Raw genomic sequence first — 16,604 nt, forward strand, 5'->3', positions numbered from 1 at the left:
CATTATGGTATATATAATAAGAGTGTCATAAAGAAATATCAACAGCCTAAATTCACAGGGTATTGCTTCTTTTGTCAATTTTGTCAACTATGTTGTTGTGCTCAGTGTTTGAGGTGTACAAAATAATTTGAATGCTATTCTGATGTCATGCAGTCTGCCTAGAACTCCTTTGATTTCAGATACAAATCCTCCTTGTCAAAGTTCCTCTGAGCCCGATCGGCTGGCGATTGGATATCACCCAGCAGGTCAGAAACCTGCAGATTTACCTCTCCTGCTTCCGTTACAAATTTGCAGGGACCAATCACAAACTAGATTATCCACCTGGTGCACCCGGATCGTTGGTCTGAATGGTTGAAGGACTACCCAAGCATACAGAGTAATTTTAATTACAATCATTGATCACGCCTCTTGTGCAGTAGAAATACAGCGCAGACTCCTCAGACTTAATGCTCGATCTCAAAAGATTGAGCTCAGTCTGGTGATAGCCAGACTTGGAATTGGTATAAACCGGAACAGAACCACTCGCCACTTGAGGACTTGACTATCCCCCAGAAATAGCACAGTTTTTAGGAGGGATGATCTGTTATGGCAGCCAGAATCAGAGGCACCAAGTGCTTTCCAAACAGACAACAGGATGAGCAGAAGACACTTGGGTTCCAGGACAGATAACTTGAGGCTTAAGAGAGCAGAAAAGCACAGTAGTTGCTGCTGTCTTTCATTAACTGATCACTTGGAACATGAATGGCCCATAGATCAATGATATCTCTCTGAACATGTCTTGAGAATCTATTGGCCTGTCCAGGTGTGGGGAAGAAGTCGACCATGTGCAGTCCTGAGATAACAGCATGACCGGAAAACTGTCAACAAAGCTTTGAGTTTAAGTATTCCATTGAGTTCATTCACAATTATTGAAGAAACTTTCAAATGTCTCATATTCTCGATAGTGATAAATCTGTGTTGCTCCATCCATGTTTCCAGAAAAAAAAAAAAAAAAGATGCAGGTGTGGAGACGGCTTTTGACAGTTGTTTGCATTCCATTCATAACACATTTTAAAAAGTCACCTGTTCCCTTTGTGAAACAAGAAACTGATAAATCGGCCTACAGGTTGTGCGTAATGAGTAGAATTTATGATCCCCTCCCACCTCCCTCTCACATGTGCGTGTGCACGCGCGCTTTGGGGTCGCGGAGGGAGTGTTGAAGCGCTCCTCACTGATGATGAACTGTTACTGTATATGTAATTCCAATATGTCCAGTCGAGGATGTGCAATGTAGTCATTACACAGGCTGTGTCTTGAGGACCCCATTGATCAGTCGCGAGGGACCTCACTGAGGCGTAAGCTGTGAAAGCCACAACACGAAAAGTCTGGTAGGCGTCGGTGTTTCGGAATTTTACGCAGCGGCAGATGGGCATTTTTTTTTCACATTGGGGACAAACCTTAATGACTAAATTGACCCAAGAATGCAGCCTGTAGCGTTGCACTCTTATATAGACTATCCAACACATCTGGCAAAGGATTTTTTTTTGATGACAACAATTTCCACGTAAAACATTTTGTGCCCCAGACTAGAGCATACTTCGCAGGGAATGGCTGGGTCATCGAACGAATCAAACATTACGCGTAACTTCACGAATCAGTTTGTTCAGCCTCCATGGCGAGTTACGCTTTGGTCAGTAGCATACAGTTCAGTGGTGGCAGTTGCTGTGTTTGGAAATCTAATTGTTATTTGGATCATTTTGGCTCATAAGCGAATGCGAACGGTTACAAATTACTTCTTGCTTAATTTGGCATTCTCTGATGCTTCGATGGCTGCCTTCAACACACTTATTAATTTCATTTACGCCGTTCACGGCGAATGGTACTTTGGAGAGGCGTATTGCAAGTTCCACAACTTCTTCCCCGTCGCCGCTGTGTTCGCAAGCATCTATTCCATGTCTGCTATAGCTGTTGACAGGTAAGAGCATTGCATCTCCAGTACTTTCGCAATGTCTGTCAGTGTGCGTGGCCTGTGTATCATACAGTATGTGTATTTGAAGAATAAGGCTGGTACACTGAACGTCATGTCTTGTGTCTACGACTTAGTCTAATTTTAATTGTTGCCTTGCAATGCATAATATTATATTTTTGCTTAGGACTGTGAAAGATGAACTGGAGATGCAAGGATTCCAAATAGTACTTATTATATTAAAGAGACAGCAATAAAGATGCAGTTTTCAAGTGAATGACCTTACATGTATAGTCAATGTGTCCCTGTTTGTGATGTTTATGTTTGTTTTTTTTTATGTATAGGTATATGGCTATCATACATCCTCTGAAGCCCCGTTTGTCAGCCACTGCTACTAAAGTTGTGATAGTGTGCATTTGGGCGTTGGCAGTTGTGTTGGCCTTCCCCCTCTGCTACTACTCTACCACCTGGAAGAGACCCCAGAGAACAGTATGTTATGTGGCGTGGCCCAGACACTCCGATGATCCTTTCATGTAAGACACAAACTCCTCCCTTCCTTTCAGTTCGCCATAGCTATGCATCCTCACGCTATATGTTATCTCACCATTTTAATTCAATTTCCACACTGTTGGGATTGGAGCTCAGGATCAATATCCCTGATATCCTCCTGGCTTATTGTCCCTCATGCTTGTCTTTTGTCATTTCTCCAAATACTGATCTAAAACATTTTGCAACTGTTGTGGAGGATAAATGTCCATGTGGCTTTTTCAGTTCCTGCCCACTTACCTTGCCATGAACAATCCATGGCATGACACTTTAGTCACACACAGTCATTTGGGCCAACAAAGGTAAAGAAAATCAAGCCATGTTTTTGGGAACATTAAGAGCAGATATATATCACAGGGACATCAATCAAACAAATGCCAGGAAAACATGAACTTTTGTAATACGAAATAGAATCAGTGATTATGAAAGTTGTACAGAGAGATATGTGGGCCTGTTGAAATGCATGGTTGATATGGTTAGGCAAAATGTCATACCTAGCCACCTGTTTTTTTTTTTATCTGCACAGGTATCATATCATTGTGGCTGTGTTGGTTTACATGCTCCCCCTGGTGGTAATGGGTATCACCTACACCATTGTGGGGATGACACTGTGGGGTGCAGAAATACCTGGAGACTCATCAGATAACTATCATGACCAGCTCTGTGCCAAGAGAAAGGTAAGCAGTGCGTGCCTACAGTAGGAGACATGTCAGTCCTGAGCAGCATGCTGTGCCCTGTAATCATGTCATGTAAATCACGTAAAATCCACTCTTTGAACAATTAATTCAATCTCTCCCTGCCCTGTCATTCTATGCTATCCAGGAAAAGATTGACGGAGATTTGGATTATTAGACAGGGAATAGATGTTTTTAATTCCATGATTGATGTAATGGCAGTATTTTGATTTTGTTTTGTCCAAACTGACCCCCAATTGAATGCATCAAGATGAATAGGCCTATATTCTGGTCTATTTCTGTGCTTGTGATCCTGTTATGCTTTGGCAGACTATTGTTGGTGCTCTCTAGGGCTCATTTTGCACAAGGATTAAGGTCATTTCTGTACGTATGATGAAGGTCTACGGGGACAGCTGTGAGGGTTTAGAAAAAACACTTTCTACTGTATGTTGTCTCTAAAGCAGGGATTACCCAGGAGTTCTTTATTTTCTGAGTCAGGAAAATGAGTTTGTATTAATGACAGTCTTGTCTTCCTGAAAAACTAGAGCCATTGCTTTTGTCTTAATGGATTAGTGTGAGAATTCACTTTAGATTTTTTCCACCTTCTAGCTCCCTGGAGGACATTTCGTTCATTTCGTTCTTAATCTGTTTTTGCACGTTGCTTTTGGCGAGTAGAGTGTCCAACACAGGAAACAGTGTTCTTCGAGTGACAAAGTGGAAATGGGCATATCCTATCTAAAGCATTCTTCCAAGGTCAAAGCGCATATTTTCTTGCTGATGAAGTCAGGAAAAGGGGTTGGGGTGTGAAGAAAGACACACTGTGAGGTGTTGGCCCTGCACAAATGATAGAAGTGGAGTTGTTTGTCCCTCTTTTCTCTAAGGCAGAACTCCAGTAAAAGGAAAACCTTTAGGCCTCCTTTCAGGCACAAAAATAAATGCTCAATGTATTCTGCATCATTCTCATCAATACCATGTGGACCAGCAGTTGTGTCAGGTTTCTTCAAGATGAAAGGGCATGTTCAAATGCCATTGATCAACTAGAGCCTGATATAGTATGCTCATTTACATTCATTCATGTTGCATTCTCTCCAATAAGCAGACATACAATACAAATGCGGTGCCCCAAGCGCATACACATTGACCAAAGAGTATCAATACCATATGGCACATGCCCAGCTAGCTACAATGGGCACAAGACCTCTGTTGGCCTACCATAAACACAGCTTTTGAGGCCGCTGAGAGGTTTGTAATTAGTCCATAATATGACCTGTGAGAGAAAACAAAAGTAGGTATCTGAAAGATGCATACACAGTTTGCTTATAAAACGAAATATTTAAATTTGAGTTTGAAAAGCCTGTTAGAATGATTTAAAATGTAAATCTCATACATTGATCAGTGCAACATTATTCTGAATGTCCCCAAATTTAAATCGTTACTGTGTCAATGTACTCACACTTTTGAAATACATAATCCTGTATTCGCTGGCTGGTTATGGCATGAGTGGTCTGTATGTATGGAGCAAACGTCAGCTTTCCCACACCCCTTAATCTGTCTGTATTCACACAGATAGTTGGCCACTGTGACCTGCCTTGATGGTGGGTGCGTCATTGCTAACCTTTAGCAGCTTAGTGTGTCTGTCTATGACAGGAACGCACCATGACCTCCATTGGCACCCCAAGACCCAGGGAGGCCAACCTCCCCCAGAGCAGTTATGTGGATCCACCCAGTCATGTCCTGCAAAATATTAGCATTGACAGGGAGTTAGCAGGGATCAAAGTCCTCTGGCACTGTGCGTGGAGCTAGCTCTGCAGGACATGCTCAAGGCTTGTTCCTGGAGTCTCTGTACTTGTACAAATGGCCTAAAAACACCCCAAAAGTCCCTCATGTAAATGGCTAAAAAGCCTCATTCATTGCCACCGTCCCAATAAATAATTGTCTAAGATAATAATATCTTGTGTTAGCTGTGATGTAAAGGACTGTAAAATGACTGGGAATGAAAATCAGATGCTTTCATAGTGGAAATCAAAGATTGTAGAGCTCCGCTTCGGAATCTTTGGTGGAAATATGCAGGCGGTGTGCTCAGAGTGTACTGGTCAGTGCTGACCTGATGGAAACTGACAACTGAGGTGATCATCGTAAGGTGTTTTAATGCTTCTGTACTCTCTCTTTCTCAATTTCTCTCTTGATTTCTCTACAGGTGCATCAAAAATTATGGAAAAGTAAATTTCCTAGTCCAGATTGAGATTAAACGCTCAGGAAACCATTGCCGGTGTTTTGACTTACAGTAATGAGCTGATTAGAGCTCTTAGTTTGACTGACATTTCTGTATTATGAATTCTTTATTAAATATATGTTGAGATACTTGAGATATTTTCATGATCTATAAGCCATAACCATCAATATTAAGATCAAGATTAAAACAAAAAAAGCTTGAATGTAATGAATGTAGAATACTGTAGATTTAAAAAAAAATGTTGAAATACATTATGGGGGAAAAATAGCTCTTCCAAATACATATTCCATTTTTTTTTTTATGCATCTGTATATCCCCTAGAATAGATGGACACACACACTCACACACACACACACACACACACTCACACACACACACACACACACACACACACACACACACATACACACACACACACACACACACACACACACACACACACACACACACACACACACACACACACACACACACACACACACACACACACACACACACACTAGCACTTATGTGAGGACTGGGTGTAAGCATGTGTAAGCAGTGAGCATGTGTGTACCGATGGTTATTGATTTGAAATGAGAGAATGTCGCCTTTAGAGCCCCACTTGACGCGCTTTATCCACCCATCGCTATCAGCTGTGGCCAGACCCATGAATTTTAACGTTCTGTTGAATGGCTCTCAAAGCAGTGGCTTCAGTGTTTGGCGTTGGTGCACAGGCGCCTTTCGCTATTCATGTGTAAATGACTCCATTCTTTTTTGAGGGCATTGCAGCCCTGTCATATTCTCTCCTCTTCTGCTTCAATCCTGGACAAAGGGGGGGGGGGGGCGATTATATGCGTATATGCAACCATATACGCATATAATCATCTAAGGATGAGATCAGGGTGAACTCTTAGCAGTGTGTGACATATTGAACGTGTATTCATGTATTTAGACTAGAAATGGCAATTGAAATGAGATAATAATAATAATAATGCCTTTTTTTAAAGCGCCTTTCATGACACCCAAGGTCAATGCACACAAAACTGGAATACATTGCCAAGTGTGATACATTTGATCTAGAGCCTCCTACGAAATATATGAAGAGCTATTTTCCAAAATACTGTATCCTCTGTTCGAATGCATTTTCATATGTATGTTATTTGATTATCTTCAAACACACAAAACATCAAACATACCAAAACAACACAACTGTGCTTTTGCTGATATTACCTGAAATACACAAGTAAATAATATGACTTATTAATGTTTTCAGAAATGCATGTATAGTATTTTGGAAAAGAGTTCTTCATACAGTATCTTCTACATCATAACCTAATGGCAGGTGTTATTTCCAAGCAGCGTGCACATGCAGGTCATAATGGAGCTCTTGATTGTGATGTGTCTTGCTTTGTTGAGCTTCTGCTGTGCAGGTGCATAGACTCAGAAAAGACAAAGAAGTCATGATGTGAATCTGTCCTTTTTTCCCCTTTCAGGCTTTCATGGTGCATTTCATCTGGAGTAGTTATTATCTTCACTTGTTGTTAGGCTACTCAGCAAGTGTCATTATTGTAAAGCATTTCAGGGGAGGCCATCACACACCATCTGCAGGGTTCTCATTTAGTGAAGAGTAATGATGTCGCCTGTTGAGAAAACCACCAAAGCACAGTTCAGCTGCTTGCACACTCCTTCCATACCCTGTTACACACATGCACAGACACACAGACACACACAGACACACACAGACACACACACACACACACACACACACACACACACACACACACACACACACACACACACACACACTTTCTCTCTCTCTCTCTCTCTCTCTCTGTCTTTCTTTCTCTCTCTCTCTCCATATTTGTGTTTTCTTCTCAGTGAGTATACAAGAGATCACACATGCTCGTTGCACCTTGTTTCTTAAAAATCTCCTTGTTTCTGTTGTCTGGCATTGAGTCCAAGAAGATGTTAGTTAGAAACGCCATTGTTCACTAACATTTCCATCAGTCTGTCTCATCTGCCATATTCACTTCTTCTCTTCAAGGTGGTGAAGATGATGATTGTGGTGGTGGTGACTTTCGCCATCTGTTGGCTGCCGTACCATGTGTATTTCATCGTGACTGTGCGGAATAAAAGGCTGCTCCGCTTGAAGTCCATTCAGCAGGTTTATCTGTTTGTGCTTTGGCTGGCCATGAGCTCCACAATGTACAACCCCATCATCTACTGCTGCCTCAATGGAAGGTGAAAACACACTTTTTCATTAATAAATCCTCCAGAAGCACACACACACACACACACACACACACACACACACACACACACACACTGACACACATACACATACACACACACACAACTTAAACACACATTCACAGAGATATAAAAAGAGAGAAACACCCCTCTAATTAAGGCAAACTAACACAATCTCATAATCTCCAGCTTTGTGGCAGCCTCATGCACACTGTGCCCTCTCCAGAAACGGTTTCATATTTCACCAGCAGGGGGTGCAGTAATTTTGTGGGTGGGGCACACAGAGTTTTGTTAGCACAAGTTACAGCCCTGGGGGCACTCTCAAATAGAGAGTTTCCACTCTCTCTCTCTCTGTGTGTGTGTGTGTGTGTGTGTGTGTGTGTGTGTGTGTGTGTGTGAGAGAGAGAGAGACTATGAGATCATTACTTGATGAGATGAGACAACTCATCTGCAAAAATGACCTAAAATGGTAATGAAGGCCCCCCCATGAGTAATCGTGTCTCTTGGCTCTAGGTTTCGGGCGGGGTTCAAGCAAGCACTCCGCTGGTGCCCGTTGGTGCATGTGTCAAGTGCAGATGAGCTGGAATTGCGTGCTATTCGCCTGGAGCCACGCAACCAAAGCAGCATGTGCACGCTGTCCCGTGTCGAGACCAGCCTCCATGGCGATGACCGGAGCCGCAACCGTGACAAGCCTGGAAACCCGCTTGGTCAAGCAGGCGTCGCCAACGGCAGCACTAAAGAGGGCGAGTCACCGGCCGTCTCTGATCTGCAGGGGCCACAGGAGCACGTGACAGCAGGCCACCTCCGCTGACGAGACCCAAATACCCACGGTCTTTCATGAAGACCCACTCCAGCAAACATCAATGATTTAACCTTTTCCATATGCTCAATAGGTGTTTATTTACGTGTTAAGATACATATCACAAGTAAAATGAACAGTAGGTGATTTGTAGAACGTGAAGACTATAGGCCTATACAGTAATTATGATGTGTCAACTTGTAGACGACCTTGGATGAATTATTCCAATATTACTGTGCGTTCAGACCAAGAGCGACCAAAGCTGCAAAATTGCCGGAAGTAATTGACTTTGAATGGGAACGAGCGACTACAGTGACCAAAATGACCCCAGCGACCAGCATAAAAATTTGGGCGATCAGAGCGACCAAAAAAAAATAAAAACAGTTTAACTTTATGCAAATTAGATATGATTCGCTTTGGCTGCAAAACGCTGACAACCAATCAGAATGCAGGCGTGCTTCGCTTGTGTGGATGTCATAAACGAAATCGAACGTTCAAATCTCTCACATCATGAGCGACTTGTGCGAAAAAAATAAAAATAATTAACGCTGCATTTTCCAGCGTCAAAAGCGACTTTGCAGCTTTGGTCGCTCTTGGTCTGAACTCACAGTAAGAATTACGTTTTGTAAATCAAAGAGGGGGTATAGATGCATACAAGTTGTTTAAATGGTGTCAAGGGATTTTTCATTGTAGAAAAAATAACATTTGAATGAATATTCAAAGTATGAATACTGTATGTACCTGGGCCTGTCAGTCCTAAAGACAGAAAGAAAGAATGGTGTTGTGATTCAGTGTTTCTTTGCGTCATTTTATCTGAATGTATAATGCTGCTTTTGATGTAGAAGGACCAATATGTGTATTGTGCCTTTTTGTGAATATGAATTTGTCTGAATGAAACATGTGAATGAACAGCAAAACAGGCAAATGATTGTCTGAGGTTTTGTTGTGGCATTTTACAAAGCCGTTAAAGAAGTGTTTACTTGCAATACTTTGCTATTAAATGCTGACTGAATATAGGCCAGCTGTACCTTATAAAATGTGAATGTCGTTAATACTGTGTGTGGTATTTAAAGGCTTCTAAGTCACAGTCTTATGTGATGTTGAGGTTTTTCTTGATAAAAAAAAACAGTTCTACGCTTTCTATATGTTCAGTACGTGCAGTTTCATTGATGGCATTTGAGTTAAAATTGTAATTGGAGTAATTCTGATGTTAAGCAGAATTACTCCAATTACTCCAATTATGTTGTGTTTGTGATAAAATGGAACTGATTTTGTAAATCAATAAAGGTGTTGCATTCTGAAAAATTGAACTGCATTGATCACAGTAAAACACTGCAACCGGCTGTTTTTGGTTACCTATAAAAAGCTCCAATTTGACTGATTAGTGCAGCGGTTTAATGAGACTGCCATTTAGCCAGCTGGCTCTCTCTCCATGTCCTTGAGAAGAGGAGATGGGATTCTCCAGGCCCCTGTGGCCCAGTACGATCTGCCTAATGAGGCTCAAGCAGGGTGTGGAATGAAGCTCAAGGTGGAGAGCTCTCACACTTTGGTTTATGTAGATTGTCACATGTTCCTTGTACAGCAAATGCATGTTTTACAGTCATGAGAAATATTGTCTGAGGCCCAGCCTCCAAATCGGGCCCCCTATCTGAATGATCAGATATCAGCGTCAGAAAAACCCCACAGCACTAATCTCATAAACACCATAAAAACGTCACATTAGGCCGACAATTCATCTCCACTTCATCAAACCACACCTATCCGTCCACCCACCTAATTCCAAGAATGGAAACACTGACCAAGTCATTTTCTGTTCCTCTTCCATAAAGGGTGCCGGTAACCATGGGGCCCTGCATGGTTACACACGTATGACTCATTCTTTACAGAAGCTATGCAACATTTAGCATGACACTGTCCACAGATGAATCAGTGGACATGACTCCTGACCTGAGTATCTTACACACTCTTCCAAATGTTGACATTGTGTCTCTGCCCAGACATAGTCACTACACTGTCAGACTAGGGTGTGTAAGGACAGCACATGATACAAATAAAAGGGGTATTATTGTTTGGATAGGAACATGAAAAACAGTATTGAATCTTGATTGCTCAAGCAGCACCCAATTTGAAAAAAAGTTTTTTTTTTAACTGATCCATATTCTAGATTAATCCTTAGATTAAGATTTCACCATGATTTAATTTATGTACAATTCTAGTGTTACTGGGTTGTTGTCACGTCATAAACGAATATCAAAAATCACCATGATAACAGGCAATGTAGCCTACATTTGGCAGCTTTAGTGAGCCTATAGTATAGTATTTAGTGAGTATAGTATTTTTGCTTCTTGTTCAATTTGAGGATACACTATCATACATAACTATGCTCATGTCTTCCACTAACTCATTCTTGGCAAGCTTCCAATAAATGATTTGAGGTGATAGCACAGCCTTGCAGTGCAAAAACTGATTGGACAGTGCCAACAATTTAAGTTGGGGAGAGGAGAATGAGTCAAGAGAGAGAAATGTTAGTGGGGGGACCATACACAAGAGATAACGCTGTAAACCAAAATGATGATATTTACATTTCATGGAGAATTACTGAAACAGCTCTGTCCAGTAGTGCAATGCCAGCAGACATAAGACTAAGCAAAGTTGGACTAGCATTGGTGATGCCTGTGAAGAAAAACTGCCTCACAGCTCAGTTAAAAGCAAAGATTCTAGAACAGAGCAAGATGGATCACTGGCCGGAGAATACGTTGGATATGTTGAAGTACATTCTAACGCTCCATGGGCGCCATTTTGGTAAGCCGAAAAGTAATAAATCGTGCCTTTCACACGGCCAGATCATTACCGAGTAACAAAACAAAACAAAAAACAGCTGGCAACGGCAAAAACAGCTGTTGAGGTGGGTTTATATGATTGGAACTGTGTCTGAAATGTTGCTGAGCTTACCACAATGGCGCCCTGTCGTGTACTTCATTCTTTTGACGCAACTGATCCATCTTGCTCTGTTCTAGAATCTTTGGTTAAAAGACTTACATCTGAATAATGTCTCAAGCGTCAGAGCCTCTCAAACCTCTGGGGCTAAGGCACTCCAAAGACAAAAAAAACCAAACAAAAAAAAAACCAAAGCTCCAAGGCACACTGACTGACAGCTGGGTCTTGATTCTCATATACCTGTGTTTTTCCATGAGCTGAGCACAGAGGAAAGGCAAGTTATGACATTATGATTGGGAAAAGGTGATTCTGTTGCTCAACAAGAGCACATAGCCGACTGAGTTGTTATGGGAAATGGATCTCAGCTTCACATCTTAAAGTCAAACTGAGTCTGGTAGCTTACTAAAAACCACAGGAAAAAGTTATAAATATCTGTCTATACAGAAAACCATGTTTTGATTAAAAAGCTTTGTCACTGATGCAAGTGAAAATCTCTTGCCTACGTCATGAGTACAAAAATGAATTGGGTTCCTCAGAAATCCATGGCACACCACTTTGCCTCACAGCCCACCAGTTAAGACTGGCATACAGGACAATAGCACTTTCACAGGCATTCTTTCACATTCCATTCCAGATGTATATTAAACACAATGAGCCTTTTATGTTATGCACAGGAAAAGATTATTTGTCAGGAACAAGCCACAGTGGCCAAATTAACATAACCCAATATAGCACAGGACACTAACAGAATCAACTAAGTGGATGGTGACAGCTGCACCACATGCAGTAGGCTATATGTCCGTATCAGCTATTTATAAAGACAATGTCAGTGGCCAGTGAACAACCCAGCTTCATCAATATGACACAGCAGGGCGCAGGGTACTGTACAACAGTGTACAACTGACTGATGGGAGCTGTAACGAGCAGGGTCTGTAGAGTGCACCCTGAAGAGTTCAAAGCAAAAACACACCTCCAGAAGGCTAAAAAGTAGTGTCTGGTGTGCTGGATCCACCGCCCTCCACATTCATAATAAGGTACGACACATTACTACCAAAGACGCCAAGAAATACAACAAATTATATTCTGTGTCTCAGTTCAGGTTACTTTATGACCTCAAGTCTGTGCGTGCCTCAGCAGCCTCAGGCAAATGCTGCAGAATGTTAACTGAACCTTGTAAAGAATAGACCTGAATGGGTTCATCAGATTCAATGTTAGAATTTTTTGGTGAACATTTTCAAAACTCCCTTGAAGACTAGAATCTGACAGAAGCGTTATAGTTGATTCAGCTACAAAGCCTCTAGCACCTATCTCCGCTGTCCCTGTGTATGCTTGCTTGGCAGACTTCTGCTACCAGGTCTGCATATTTGACCTTCTTCCTTAAAAGCCTTCCTCCATCACATCCTCAAAGGGAATTGTTAGCCCAATTAGTAAACAATGTGCTCATACACCTGTTTTGGCTCACTGTGTGTTTCCCATCCTTAACGGGACTGCCTGAAATCCAAATTGTGTCGGCTGAGATATTTTACAATATTGACTAGTTCATTACACACAGTTACAGAAACTAAACAAAAAAAATATTATAGATTATATCCAAGTTAAGTAACAGAGCCTTCAGAAGACAGCCCAAATTAGATGTTTGATGGAATTATGCTTGATGATCAGTGCTCAAAACAAAGTAGCTAAACCACCAGATGTTACATGAGATGAGCTCCGCTCTCTCTTGCACGTAAATGGTTTTGTCAAATAAGGTCACCTGCCAAAAAAGTCTTGAGTTATAAAAAATTGTTGAGACATGTGTCAATCCCAAGCTTTTCCCCATCTGCATACAGTATATGGTCTCCATGTGCGCATTATGCACTTCTCTAAACTAAATCAATTATAATTTCTATGTCATTACTGTATCTGACAGATAAGAGTTTACCTAAACTCACTTATTCTTGAAAATCAATGATTGGTTAGAGACACAGCTTGTTGTCTAGTATAGTTTCCTCTTTTGTTTATGGCCAAAGCTGGTTACCATCCTGTGCTGTGATGTAGCCTTATCCCTTTCCAATTGGCACCACGATCAAACACTCTTCCACTCTAAATCTGCCCTGTGATGACCCTGTACACTGTACTAATGATAATGTAATCATCTCCCATGATAGTATTTATAGGGCTGCTGTGATAAACCTCCCAACTGATTCACATGATGGGGAAAAGGAAGAGGATATTTGGAATGGGAGATCTAACAACATTAGAATGGAATGTTGCTCAACATTCTCCAAGCACCAGATAGGATTCACACATTGGAGATAGTGAGGAGTTTTTGTTTACATACTAAATCATCAGTCAAACAGCTTCAAACCTTTCTAACAACACAGTCATAAAAACAGCATAGAATACAAGTCACAAACACTCTCACTCAGCATGCATTACAAACTCACTTGTAATGAAATTTAGCAATCATGTGCTTTTGTAATCTTTTGTTCTCCTGAACGGTCACATGCAGTTTAATCTGTTTGGTAGCATGTTTGTGATGATCACAGGCTTCAAAAATAGAAATGCAAGGTTACAATTTGGTTTGAACTTCCACCCAACTTTGTCCACAAGACCATTAGTCATAGCAAATGGTCTCTGTCAGAGAAAAACAAACTCTCTTCCTTAAAACGCATTTTTCCCCCTTTCTCCTTCTGAGATACAGAAGTGTCTCTGTTTAGGAAAGGAATTAAACTTTAGAATAACAAACCAGGTTGTCTGATTAAAATGTATCAATGGCATGTGACTATGTAAGTCGTGAAATGATCAGATATGTTTACATCTTGTTTGCGCCTCTGGAGGAAAATGTCCTCCTCAAACTTCTGTAGAAGTAAGTAAGTAAACTACTTACATTAACAGACAAGACTCACATTTGATACATATGCTCTTTAAATGGTCTACTATGATCAATGTTGAGAATTACACTGCTTAGCCTAACATATAAATTGCTCATATGAGTGTACTTTTATTAACAGTACACTCATATGAGCACTCATATCATCAATAGTGCCAAAGGAAAAAATCATATTTTAAAAAAGTAAATCAGTAAGATCAGTAAGTCTTATTTGCACACAATTAAAATCTTAAAATAATAGTATGATGACTTTGCCCAGTAACCATAGAATGATGTATTCTTTTTCTTTTCTTTATTAGTGAATGTAACAAATCGTTGAAATGTATAGCTCATACTACAATGTACAATTGTTCTCAATTCACCTGGTTGATTGGTGGAATAGTGCCCTATCTGTGTGAAGATCTAAGGAGTAAAATGTATGTACTCAAATTGTTAGAAAAATCTTTAACGGGTTAATTCATTGACATGGCATGTGCTCTTTGCTGCTAACATTTTCATTGGATAAATACTGAATGCAATTGGGAGTGACCATCCAAGGGTTACAGAACTGACCTTGAAGCATGCTCTTCTGTTAAGCAGAACAAAACACATGGTAACAGGGCTGCCCATGACAGTTTTGCAAAGAGTGGACAAATACAAGGACTGAGTTACAGCAAGCACCTGCACAGCAGTGCAGGAGAAAGGCCAAGTGGATCCCAGCCAAGTCTCTTCATCCTCCTGCTATCTTGTAGAAGGCACAAGAGTATTCAGACCTGTACCAACAGATTCAGAGACGGTTTCTATCCACAAGCCATTATGCTTAACTGTTCCTTGCCATTTTATTATACTTATTTTCTTCTTAATATTCACCCTTCAGTCTTGTTCATAAGAAATACCTTTTTTACATTCTACTATTTGATTTATTCCTTACAGCTGAGCTGGCTCTTGATCACAGGAATTTTCATTACCGTTATGCCCACTTAGAAGTACTTGAACTTGAACTTGAACACATTTTAAAGAGATGAGATGACACAGGGACATTCCTGTAGTGCTGGTTAAGATTTGGCGTGATTTGAAGATCTGAAATGATGCGTTGAAATTAACTACGTTTCCCAAACAGTGAGAAACACACTGCATTTGATTACAAGATCACACAGGTTAAAGTCTGTACTGGTTTAATCACCAGTCCAGTACAATCTGAGCAGAACAATAGCATGAAGGAAGTTGTCAAATACGTCACTGCAAGAGTGCACCAGCCATTATACAGATGAATGAACGGAAATGTCCTATTTCCCTTCTCTTCATTGACTTGGCTGTTCTGTGGCTGCTGGTGGGAGGAAAAAGCTGAAAGCCATAGCGGGAAACTCACCCCTCCCCCGCCCCTTTTCCCACCCTTTCTCCTCATAACACAGGAATCTGTCCTCTGTTCGTCAGTGTTAAGAAAACACTGACAAGGGTGTGTATGTGTTGGATATTGCGTTGTTTAACTGGTCTCCTCCTGTCAAAGATTCCAAAGACTCCCAGATAAAACAGGGAGAGATATAGATGTGGGAGAATAAAAAATGGCTATTCCTTTGAAACAAACAAAAATGTGTCAATAATACAAGATAATTGAGGCTCTTCAATATGGAATGAAATTGAAAACAAAAAGTTTGTTTAAGTTGAATTTAAGTTGTTAAAAAAAACATGAAATAGAAAAAAATGAATGTAAACTGAGTTTACAATATTTTTCCTACAGTATCTCACAAAAGTAAGTATATCCCGTAGGATCTGCCAGCGATTTGGATTTCAGCTGCAGCTTAAGCTGGAACCCTGCACATCTATCTCTCCTGCTTCTCATTTACTGGGTCCAATCACAAACTGGCTTATCCACCAGGCACACCCAGGTTGGTCTGTTTGGTTGAAGGACTATCGTACGGAGTCATTTGTCAAATCGTCCAAACTGTGCCCAAAGTGCTAATATTTTATGTGGTCATCATTATTTTCCAGCACTGCCTTAACCCTCTTTGGCATGGAGTTCACCAGAGTTTAACACGTTGCCACTGGAATCCTCTTCCACTCCTCCATGACAACATCACAGAGCTGGTGGATGTTAAGGACCTTGCACTCTATCCACCGATGCTCAATAGGGCTTAGGTCTAGAGACATGCTTGGCCACTCCGTTACCTTTATCCTCAGCTTCTTTAGCGAGTTTGGGATCGTTATTATGTTATTGTATTTGTGGCCCAGTCTCCAAAGGGAGGGGATCATGCTTTGCTGCTTCGCAGTATGTCACAGTACATGTTGACATTCATGGTTCCCCCAATCAACATTTCTCCACTTACACTCCCTTTTCCATGGATGTGTATTTTCAGCTTCTTCATGTCATGGAGAAACAATATCAGAAT

At 41.0% G+C, this 16,604-nt stretch overlaps 1 protein-coding gene across 1 annotated transcript; it reads left to right on the top strand.

Annotated features, from left to right (window-relative positions):
- Nucleotides 1-1,264: 1,264 nt before the first annotated feature.
- On the top strand, nt 1,265-9,639 carry tacr3l (tachykinin receptor 3-like). The gene is made up of 5 exons (XM_062517886.1): nt 1,265-1,954; nt 2,290-2,478; nt 3,018-3,168; nt 7,425-7,621; nt 8,144-9,639. The coding sequence occupies exons 1-5, from the start codon at nt 1,587-1,589 to the stop codon at nt 8,439-8,441; spliced, it is 1,203 nt and encodes a 400-aa protein (XP_062373870.1). The 5' UTR covers nt 1,265-1,586; the 3' UTR covers nt 8,442-9,639.
- The last annotated feature ends 6,965 nt before the right edge of the window (nt 9,640-16,604 follow it).

Source organism: Sardina pilchardus, chromosome 2 (genome assembly GCF_963854185.1).
Source record: "Sardina pilchardus chromosome 2, fSarPil1.1, whole genome shotgun sequence".
NCBI classification, from domain to species: domain Eukaryota; kingdom Metazoa; phylum Chordata; class Actinopteri; order Clupeiformes; family Clupeidae; genus Sardina; species Sardina pilchardus.

Bases quoted from the DNA above. Each gene is read 5' to 3' on its own strand.
- tacr3l (XM_062517886.1), top strand. From the start codon at position 1,587: ATGGCTGGGTCATCGAACGAATCAAACATTACGCGTAACTTCACGAAT. The intron at 1,955-2,289 runs GTAAGAGCATTG...TTTTATGTATAG, and splicing joins TCTGCTATAGCTGTTGACAG to GTATATGGCTATCATACATC. The intron at 2,479-3,017 runs GTAAGACACAAA...TTATCTGCACAG, and splicing joins CACTCCGATGATCCTTTCAT to GTATCATATCATTGTGGCTG.